Genomic DNA, 10000 nt, shown 5'->3' with positions numbered 1-10000 from the left:
CCGATGCTGCTGCCGTCTCTGCCTCCTCTGCTAGCGCCAAACTCACCAAACTACAGGAGCTCCAGGACAAGAAGCAGACGATGGACAAAATCCTGCAGGAGCTTCATTCACTCCGAGACCAGACACTAAACAACAGCTCCTGTACGTAATTATCTCTAAGATACACTAACGATTATAACCTGCAGAACAATACAGTAACAAGTAGAGACATTTTGTTTAATATCCGTCTTGTAACGTGTGTGTGATTCCAGGCCGTGGTGCATCTCAGCGTGTTTCTGAGCGTCCAGCTGCATCGGGGAGAGACGGGAACGGTGTGTCTGTAGCCAGACAAGATTCTTCACCTTTTGATGATGGAGGAAATCCAGCTGAAAAACTGAGGTACTGAAAGAACAGCATCGTTTGTATATGTTAGTATTTGTACATCAACCGTCTATCTAATCATTCTGTCTCTGTCTCCGCTGCAGGAAGTTGAAGGAGGTTCACAAGCGTCTGAACGAGCTGAGAGAGCTGGTGCAGTACTACGAGCAGACATCTGACATGATGGTGGACACGGTGAACGAGAATGTGAACGAAGACGAGGAGGATGAGACCGAAGACGGGTCGCTCTTTGAAGCCATGTTCGATTCGGAACAGGAGAACCGAGAACCCATCACTAATATCAGGTACACATCGTATTAATGAACTGCTGAGAAAAATAAATCACTCCAGATTATGTGTTTATATTCTTATCAAAGAAAATGTGTGTGTTAGAAACCCTGCTCAGCCTCAGTCCACATCTAACTGGATGGACATGAACACACTGACGAACGCCTGCAGCAGCTCTAACAACAGAGTCACTCGGCTAAACTCGCAGTGTGAGGTCAACAACCGCTCAGCTGCTAACCTGCGTAGCCTCAACGTGCCCTCTGTTATAGGTCAGCTTCACATTCACCGTCCATCTGCCTGTTCATCCGTCTTCCTCTCTGTAATTCAACACTGTTAAAGTTTGTTGTTATTCTTACCAAACCATCTCACTCATGTTCAGAGTGCCAGTATAACCGAGACGGCTCCTACAACGGTGCTAAGCACGGGAACGGAGACGAAGATGACGAGGACGACGACGATGGTGTCGAGGAGGAGGAAAGAGCAAGGCGAGGACGAAGAGAGAGCTCTGCTTCAGGGTCCAGTCGCCGGAGCAGCATCGCAGATGATGCAGAGTTTGCTCAGAAAGTTCATCGTCTCCAAACGGCCAAGCAGAAGCTGCAGCAGCTCCGTGATCTCGTTGCCATGGTGCAGGTCTGTAACAGGTTTTTGGGTTGTAATGAAAACCAGGGGTTAAAAATTAGGATAAATTGTTTAAACTGTACGCGTTGTATGTGCAGAGTGATGACACGGACACCACGGCAGCCAATGAGGACGAAGGATTGCAACAGCAGCCCAACAACACCAGAGCAACTGCACCGAGGGCTAAGAGAGAACTCGCACTCTCTGACATGGCCAGGTGTGTGTGATGGGTGGAAAATGTATACATTTTTATATATATATATATATAAATATTTTAATTTGGCAAAATATATTTACATGTACATTTATTAACGTACAAAAACTGTCTCCTAATCACATGTACATATTAAATCATGCTTTGTGTGTGTCAGGGAGAAGCTGTATGAGGAGAAGCTGAGGCAGCAGCAGCAGGAGCTGAAGCAGCTTCATGAGGAGAGACAGAGACTAATGGAAATCCAAGGCAAAATCCAGGACCTGCAGTGGGCGTGTCCCGATCTACAGGTAATGTTACTCCTTACCTTCCAAGTTTTGTTGTGCCCATAAAACATCAGGCTCATCCCAGGATGATCTCTTTTCCGTCTCCTGGGCTGATGGTCGTGCTTCTTTCTGTCCAGTCATCTGTGTCGAGTGCCGCGAGTGGCGTGATGATGATAAAGAAGATTCCTGCTGCAGCTTCCACTCCAGCTGTTGTCCCGTCCACATCAGCCAAGAGTAACACCACCGTGCTCAAACACACCACCGAGCCTGCGCCTGTTACCGTTACGGACAACGAGGTGTCTTTACTTTTCACTGTACTAAGAAAGAAAAGTAGAGTCAGTGAGCTTTAACAAGCCAATGTGTCTGTATGTTTATTGATGCAAAGCACATGTACACCGATAAGGCATAACATTATGACCAGTGCCAGGTGAAGTGAATAAGACTGAGTATCTCCTCATCATGGCACCTGTTAGTGGGTGGGATATATTAGGCAGCAAGTGAACATTTTGTCCTCAAAGTTGATGTTTCAAGCAGGAAAAATGGACAAGTGTAAGGATTTGAGCGAGTTTGACCAAAAGTGCTAAATTGTGATGGCTAGACCACTGGATCAGAGCATCTCCAAAACTGCAGCTCTTGTGGGGTGTTCGCGGTCTGCAGTGGTCAGTATCTATCAAAAGTGGTCCAAGGAAAGAACAGTGGTGAACCGGTGACAGGGTCATGGGCGGTCAAGGCTCATTGATGCACGTGGGGAGAGAAGGCTGACCCGTCTGATCCGATCCAACAGACGAGCTACTGTTGATCAAACTGCTGAAGAAGTTAATGCTGGTTCTGATAGAAAGGGGTCAGAATACACAGAGCAGGACGGGTCAGGGCAGCAAAATGGGGGACCAACACAATATTAGACAGGTGGTCATAATGTTATGGCTGATTGGTGTGTAAACACAGTATAATAAATTTGAAGTTGAGTGTTTACAGAATTTGTTTACTGTTTATGTTCTGAGTGACCAGTGTGATTTGACCTTGAAGTCTGAGATGAAGCAACTACGGTCACTGATGTGTTCTTTTTTTTTTTCCCTGTATGTCTCTCAGTTGTGGTCAGAGATGCGCAGACACCAGGTCCTGCGTGAGGAACTGAGGCAGAGACGGAAACATCTGGAAAGTCTGATGGCCGAGCAGCAGAGGAGGAGTGATGCACACCCTGCTCACACCTTCACCCAAGATGACCGGTACACACACTCATACACACACGCACACACAACTCCACTTGGGGGGTAAACAGGTACACACGTACTACACGTCATGTTTCAGTCCTGAGGTTTTATTTTTATGTTCCACCCCATCCAGCTGTGTGTAAACTTGTGACACTTCTTATTTGTTTTATAATTGACTCATTAGTAATTTGTGGATGTTTGTCAGAACCATGGCAACATGGGGCGGCTCTACACAGTGTCCACTCGGTGATGATGATGATGATGATGATGATGAAGATTACCCATCTGAGCTTGCAGCACAAGAAGACGAAGATGAGGATGAGGAAGAGGGAACAGAGTCAAGCTCCACTGATGAACCACACTCGTACGCTAACAGGAAGCCCAGCAGTGGTGGCAAGAACAGGGACAGGTGTGTATGTCTGTATATACACACACACAGACAAACACACACTTTAGAGAGTGTTGTGTTTTGTGTATTTGTTACATCATGAGACTCTCTCTCTTCACTAATAGTGTAAAGGGTTCATCTCCACGCTGCACCAGATCTCGGCCTCGTCCCAACCCCAGGGGGGCAAAGAGGCAGGAAAACCTGCGCTGGGCTGCTGACCTGTCAGCCTCCGAGAGCGCTACACAGACTCACACACACTGGCAGGAGCAGACCACACAGATGCAGAGACAGCTGGACTTCAGCACAGCTATGTGTCAGATGCTGCTGCAGGACCAGCAGGTACTCTCTCTCTCTCTCACACACACACACACACACACACACACGTTCATGTGATTTGCATTCATTTTTTTGTTGGTTTTTTTTTCCCTTTAAAAATTTTCTTTTTCTCTTTGTGTGTGTGTAGACTCTTTCATGCATGCTGCAGTCAGTACTGACCACACCGTATAACACGCTGCCCAATAACCTGGGCTCACCACAGGTGCCCCTCATTATGCACCAGCTCAACCACTGTTACACACAACTTGCCTGGCAACAGAACAACATCAGTAGGTATGAACACACACACACACACATCCACAACATAGCACACAGTCCACACCTTTATCAGTGGAGCAAAAGGCCACGCCTCCTTCAGTGTGACTGATGCCTGATTATCTTATTCAGGTTGAGGCAAACTCTCAATGACCTCCTTCAACAGCAACAGCAGCCCTCCCCAGGTCAACAGCAGCATCAGAACATTGCACAGGATTCCGTCTCTCCCTCGCCATTCCTGCCCTTCCCTCCCATCAGCACGCTCGGTACAAACAACTTTTCCCCTCTCGCTACTGGTCAGTGACACACACAAGCACTCAGACTGTATCCTTTGCTTATTATTGTGGATAGAAAAATTAGTGAAGATCATGACAACACAAACGCATGAGTGTGTGTGATTTAAAGCTAGTTAATTTTGTTTAGATTGAGCATCAGGACTTATTCAGTCAGTGACATTTTTATTATATTTATTTTGTATTCTTTTAGGCTTTAATCTCTCTCCCATGTTCCCGTCTGTGGGTTCAGAGATTCAGCAGGCTTCAGGAACTCAGGCCAGCCCGGATCAACAGCCTGACCACAACATGTCCCTAAAAACTGAGTACATGAGCTTCCCGCCTCCGCTGCAGAGGACGCCCCTTAATAACGCTCACACACGGTACTTTCAGTGCTTTTAAAATGTCTTATTTACTCACCGAGATCTCTTCTAACCACACATTTTTTTCTCTCTGTCACTCTTCTTTCTCAGCTCTCTAGATGACTCTAAAAACTCCAGCTTGCTGAACTCCACCTTGAACAGGTCATGTGACAAGCGAGGCAGTGAGCAAGGGAGGCTGGAATCCCATGATTCCTTGAGCAGCGTGCCTGACCGTGTCGACCCCTCCACTGTCACCAAGAGCTTCAGACCTGGACGCAAAGCCTCGGCTCAGGCCAGCCTCGCATCCAGAGACAAAACACCAAAGAACCGGCGTTGGAGGGGCAAGAACCACAAAAACACAGGTAAGGAGCAAATAAAACACTGCTTCTCAGAATGACCAAAATATAAATGTTGAACATGAATATGTTTTGTACTTGAATACTTTATTTATCCTCCTTAACAGGTTTGGACAGTGACAGTGTTTCGAGTGCCTCAGAGCTCAATCATGAGCGTGAAAAGGGCAGGGAGCGAGAACGGGAGCGCTCGGCTCAGCCAAGACCACGGGATCCAAACCAGAGCCTCCTGGACAAGCTTACCCAGGAGAAACTAGACAGCAAGACCAAAAAGCACAATGAACTCTCCTCAGGTCCATCTACACACTCCATATTATTCTATTCAGCTGTTTTTGTACACACCACAAGGAGAAACTGACCAGCGTCTGAGATTTAAATCACAGTATTAACTACACTGTCCTGTATCATTGTGTTATTCATCCAGAGTCAGTTTTAATTTTTCTCCACCTTGTTCCATTGTGTGTGTTTGTGTGTGTGCTTTATTTTGGTTTTAATTTGTCTCACAGCAGCGTATGCATGGAGAACCCCCTTTCTCTCTAACCAAATTGCATGCACCGAAGCTCCAGGTAAACTAAACCCCGCTTTCTGCAGTCAGCTCATTTTTTAACACAATATGGCACTTTACATGCACTAAACATCATCACAACACACTTCACATCTTAATGCTGTAACAACATACTGAAATTCTGTGCTGTGTAAAAGTTTTGAGTATAAGGCCACTGGGACTGAAGGGGAAATAGGCCACGCCTCCTTCACTGAGACTGAAAAGGAAATAGGCCACGCCTTCTTCACTGAGACTGAAAGACAAATAGGCCATGACTCTCACTGAGACTGAAGGGCAAATAGGCCATGACTCTCACTGAGACTGAAGGGCAAATAGGCCATGACTCTCACTGAGACTGAAGGGCAAATAGGCCATGACTCTCACTGAGACTGAAGGGCAAATAGGCCATGCCTCCTTCAGTGAGACTAAAGGGCGAATAGGCCACGCCTCCTTCAGTGAGACTAAAGGGCTTAATAGGCCACGCCTTCTTCACTGAGACTGAAAGACAAATAGGCCATGACTCTCACTGAGACTGAAGGGCAAATAGGCCATGACTCTCACTGAGACTGAAGGGCGAATAGGCCATGCCTCCTTCAGTGAGACTAAAGGGCGAATAGGCCATGCCTCCTTCAGTGAGACTAAAGGGCGAATAGGCCATGCCTCCTTCAGTGAGACTAAAGGGCGAATAGGCCACGCCTCCTTCAGTGAGACTAAAGGGCGAATAGGCCACGCCTCCTTCAGTGAGACTAAAGGGCGAATAGGCCACGCCTCCTTCAGTGAGACTAAAGGGCGAATAGGCCACGCCTCCTTCAGTGAGACTAAAGGGCGAATAGGCCACGCCTCCTTCAGTGAGACTAAAGGGCGAATAGGCCACGCCTCCTTCGGTGAGACTAAAGGGCGAATAGGCCACGCCTCCTTCGGTGAGACTAAAGGGCGAATAGGCCACGCCTCCTTCGGTGAGACTAAAGGGCGAATAGGCCATGCCTCCTTCAGTGAGACTAAAGGGCGAATAGGCCACGCCTCCTTCACTGAGACTGACTGACTCATATAGAAGAATTATCTTGGTTCAATTCCTTTTCCAAACTTCTTTCAACATTATATGGTTGACTGTGTGTGTGCGCGTGCAGACGGCAGCAGTGACTTCTCTCTGTTCGAGGCTCTGAGGGAGACGATCTATTCAGAAGTGGCCACTCTGATCTCTCAGAACGAGTCTCGTCCACACTTCCTCATTGAGCTCTTCCATGAGCTGCAGCTTCTCAACACCGACTACCTTCGCCAGAGGGCACTCTACTCACTGCAGGTCAGTGTGTGTGTGTGTGTGTGTGTGTGAGGGAGTGAGGTGGTTCCTGTTTAGAACATTATCTGAGAATGTGTGTGTAATATCTTTTAACTTTTTGTTCTTTAGGATATTGTAACCAGGCACCTGACTGAAAAGAGTGTCGCTGAGGAGGCGGGGTCACAGTCTGAACTCACTCCCAGCGAGAGTCTGGCCACTACTGACAACGTGAGTCTCTCTCACACACACACACACACACACACACACAAATACTTTAAGTGAGAGCTTCTCCACCACTCATATCACGATCTCTGTGCAGTCAGTAGGTGTGTCTACTTCAGTAAGATGAGTTTATTTGAAACCCTGTGTGTGATGTCATTCAGGACGTATCTGAGAAAGACGTGAGGATGAAGATCAGCTCTCGAAGAAAGAGAGCTGTGGAGGGAGATTCAGTGGACAGTGAGAGCTTGTTGTCCACGTCCTCAAACCTGGAGCCATTCGCCAGCGATGACCTGGGTAAACACACTGCAGCTCTGAATAACTAATAACATTAATCTACCAGATTTTATTTAATCATTAAAAATAATTAAAAACCCATTGATAAAAACATCAGAAGTGACAGTAGTCATGAGTCGTTGATGTTGAATCAGGTAGGTGTGTGTGTGTAAGAGAGATATGGCTGGTGGTTTGGGTTTGTTGCTGCTTGGCTTTATCCCTCACCTCATTGTGTCTTACTCCATTCTCCTTCCTGGGAAATACAGAGCTGGATTTGTGGCTCCTCAATTAAATGCTTTTATTTGTTTTTTGTTTTTAATGACATTTTTCCCCTCCTCTTTCTTCTTTTTCTGTTTTCTCTTTCACCAACATCCTTTCACACTTCTCTTTATTATGCTCTGTCTCTTCTTGTTTTCTCTTTCTTTCTTTTTGTTCATTCCTTTTAATCCCCATCTCTCTCTCTCTCTCTCTCTCTCTCTCTCTGTCTGTCTGTCTGTCTGTCTGTCTGTCTGTCTGTCTATTTCTCTCATCTGTCTTTCTCTCTCTCCACCCCAAAATTACACTGTTCTTTTTTTTTTTATTTCTCTCTCTTCTTTCTATCCTTTTCTCTCCTTTCCCTCTTTTCTTTTTATCTTCTCTCTCTCTCTCTCTCTCTCTCTCTCTCTCTCTTTTTGTCTCACTCTGTGTAGGTAACACAGTGATTCATTTAGATAAAGCTCTGGTGAGAATGCGGGAGTTTGAGCGTATGAAACTAAAGGCTGGGTTTCTTCCTCCTCCTCCTCCACCTCCTCCTGCTTCTGCTGCCCCTGCTTCTGTATCTACAGCGCCCCCTGTCTCTAATCCTGAGTTCTCGCCTGTTACCCCTGCTGCTACTGCTGCTGCTGCTACTGGGGGTGATCCAGCTGCTGTCCAAGGTACTGCAGCATTTCTGCACTTAATCCCACCCTCATCACACAGGGCTTGGGGAATCTCTGTGATTTAAATCCGACATCAGATGGAGTTTTTACAGCCAGATTATTTGCTTGATAATTGTGTGTGTGTGTGTGTGTGTGTAGGTCAGGACATACGTTGCCCTCAGATTGACACACAGCAGTTGGACAGACAGATCAAAGCCATCATGACAGAAGTCATCCCCTTCCTGAAGGTTAGATACACTTCCTGTAGAGAATTTAACACGACTTGGGGTTTAACACAATTAGTACAAGTTGCTTACAGATAATGCTCACTAAATGTAAGAACATGAACACTAAAGTGTGTGTGTGTGTGTGCAATACAGGAACACATGGGTGAGGTGTGTTCTCCACATCTCCTGACGTTGGTTAGGCGGATGGTCCTGACGTTGACTCAGCAAAACGATGACAGCCGAGAGTTCATGCGCTTCTTCCACAAGCAACTCGGGGGAATCCTACAGGTACACACACACTATTCTGTTCTGATTTCATGTGTAAACAGAAGGTAAGAAGTTACTGCATCTTCATGGTTGTCATGTTTGTTTGTGTGTGTGTGTGTGCACGCACGTGTACAGGAGTCCCTGAGTAAGTTTGTCGGCCGGACGCTGCAGGACTGTGGTGAGGATCTGCTGGTGGACATCTCAGAGATCCTCTTTAATGAACTTGCCTTCTTCAGACTCATGCAAGACCTTGACCAGAACACTCACCGTGCCAAGAGACAGACACCGACCACGCCCACTAAGCACGCACCCTCCACTGAGGTATAGTAGATGTGTGTGGCATGTTTGAGAGTCTATACATTTATGTATCAGAACAAATGTTACATATCTATAAATTAATATAAAATTAGAAGATGCACTATAGTGCCAAAAGTATTGGGACACTCCTCCACCTCATTGAGTTCAGGTGTTGTTTTTCAGGGGTTGGGCTCGGCCCCTTAGTTCCAGTGAAAGGAACTCTTAATGCTTCAGCTTCATACCAAGACATTTTGGACAATTTCATGCTCTTTGTGGGAACAGTTTGGGGATGACCCCTTCCTGTTCCAACATGACTGCACACCAGTGACCAAAGCAAGGTCCATAAAGACATGGATGAGTGAGTTTGGTGTGGAGGAACTTGACTGGCCTGCACAGAGTCCTGACCTCAACCCCATAGAACACCTTTGGGATGAATTAGAGTGGAGACTGTGAGCCAGACCTTCTCATCCTACATCAGTGCCTGACCTCACAAATGTGCTTCTAGAGGAACGGTCAAAAATTCCCATAAACACACTCCTAAACCTTGTGGAGAGTTGAAGCTGTTATAGCTGTAAAGGGCGGGACAACTCCATATTACATTCATGTGCATGTAAAGACAGACGTCCCAGTTTTGGTCTGGCTCACAGTCTCCGCTCTAATTCATCCCAAAGGTGTTCTATGGGGTTGAGGTCAGGACTCTGTGCAGGCCAGTCAAGTTCCTCCACACCAAACTCACTCATCCATGTCTTTATGGACCTTGCTTTGGTCACTGGTGTGCAGTCATGTTGGAACAGGAAGGGGTCATCCCCAAACTGTTCCCACAAAGAGCATGAAATTGTCCAAAATGTCTTGGTATGAAGCTGAAGCATTAAGAGTTCCTTTCACTGGAACTAAGGGGTCAGCTACTGTTTTCTAGTTGATTATCCTTAATTGTGGTAGTTTGTGGTAGTTTGTCTAAATATATTTTATGATCTAATTAAACCTGGTTTGTTGTTTATCCAATAGGGAAAGAAGTCTGAAGGAGAAAAGACTTTCTCACCTTCTTATTTTGATGAGGATAAAGTGAGTCAGCTCTGAATGC

The 10000-nt window shown here is 46.2% G+C and overlaps 1 protein-coding gene across 10 annotated transcripts in view; it reads left to right on the top strand.

Annotated features, from left to right (window-relative positions):
* Positions 1–10000, top strand: part of pcm1 (pericentriolar material 1) — a 30217-nt gene that overhangs the window by 13684 nt on the left and 6533 nt on the right. For 4 of the 10 annotated variants that reach the window (XM_058385082.1, XM_058385085.1, XM_058385084.1 and 1 more), the window contains 25 exons: positions 1–141; positions 252–378; positions 465–662; positions 751–914; positions 1025–1275; positions 1362–1480; positions 1635–1764; positions 1878–2036; positions 2830–2966; positions 3157–3360; positions 3465–3678; positions 3803–3948; positions 4063–4226; positions 4417–4585; positions 4676–4926; positions 5028–5210; positions 5424–5483; positions 6589–6761; positions 6867–6965; positions 7121–7253; positions 7922–8146; positions 8288–8376; positions 8509–8643; positions 8758–8943; positions 9925–9981. The exon at positions 1–141 is cut by the window's left edge and continues 109 nt beyond it. In XM_058385082.1, coding sequence (XP_058241065.1) covers positions 1–141; positions 252–378; positions 465–662; positions 751–914; positions 1025–1275; positions 1362–1480; positions 1635–1764; positions 1878–2036; positions 2830–2966; positions 3157–3360; positions 3465–3678; positions 3803–3948; positions 4063–4226; positions 4417–4585; positions 4676–4926; positions 5028–5210; positions 5424–5483; positions 6589–6761; positions 6867–6965; positions 7121–7253; positions 7922–8146; positions 8288–8376; positions 8509–8643; positions 8758–8943; positions 9925–9981 — 3914 coding nt within the window. The remainder of the gene's footprint in view (positions 142–251; positions 379–464; positions 663–750; positions 915–1024; positions 1276–1361; positions 1481–1634; positions 1765–1877; positions 2037–2829; positions 2967–3156; positions 3361–3464; positions 3679–3802; positions 3949–4062; positions 4227–4416; positions 4586–4675; positions 4927–5027; positions 5211–5423; positions 5484–6588; positions 6762–6866; positions 6966–7120; positions 7254–7921; positions 8147–8287; positions 8377–8508; positions 8644–8757; positions 8944–9924; positions 9982–10000) is intronic. The other 6 variants (XM_058385090.1, XM_058385088.1, XM_058385087.1 and 3 more) reach the window with 6 other exon arrangements.

Source organism: Hemibagrus wyckioides, linkage group LG29, assembly GCF_019097595.1.
Source record: "Hemibagrus wyckioides isolate EC202008001 linkage group LG29, SWU_Hwy_1.0, whole genome shotgun sequence".
NCBI lineage: Eukaryota > Metazoa > Chordata > Actinopteri > Siluriformes > Bagridae > Hemibagrus > Hemibagrus wyckioides.
Note: the sequence above shows the minus strand (reverse complement) of the source record. Positions and strands in the feature narration are given on the sequence as shown.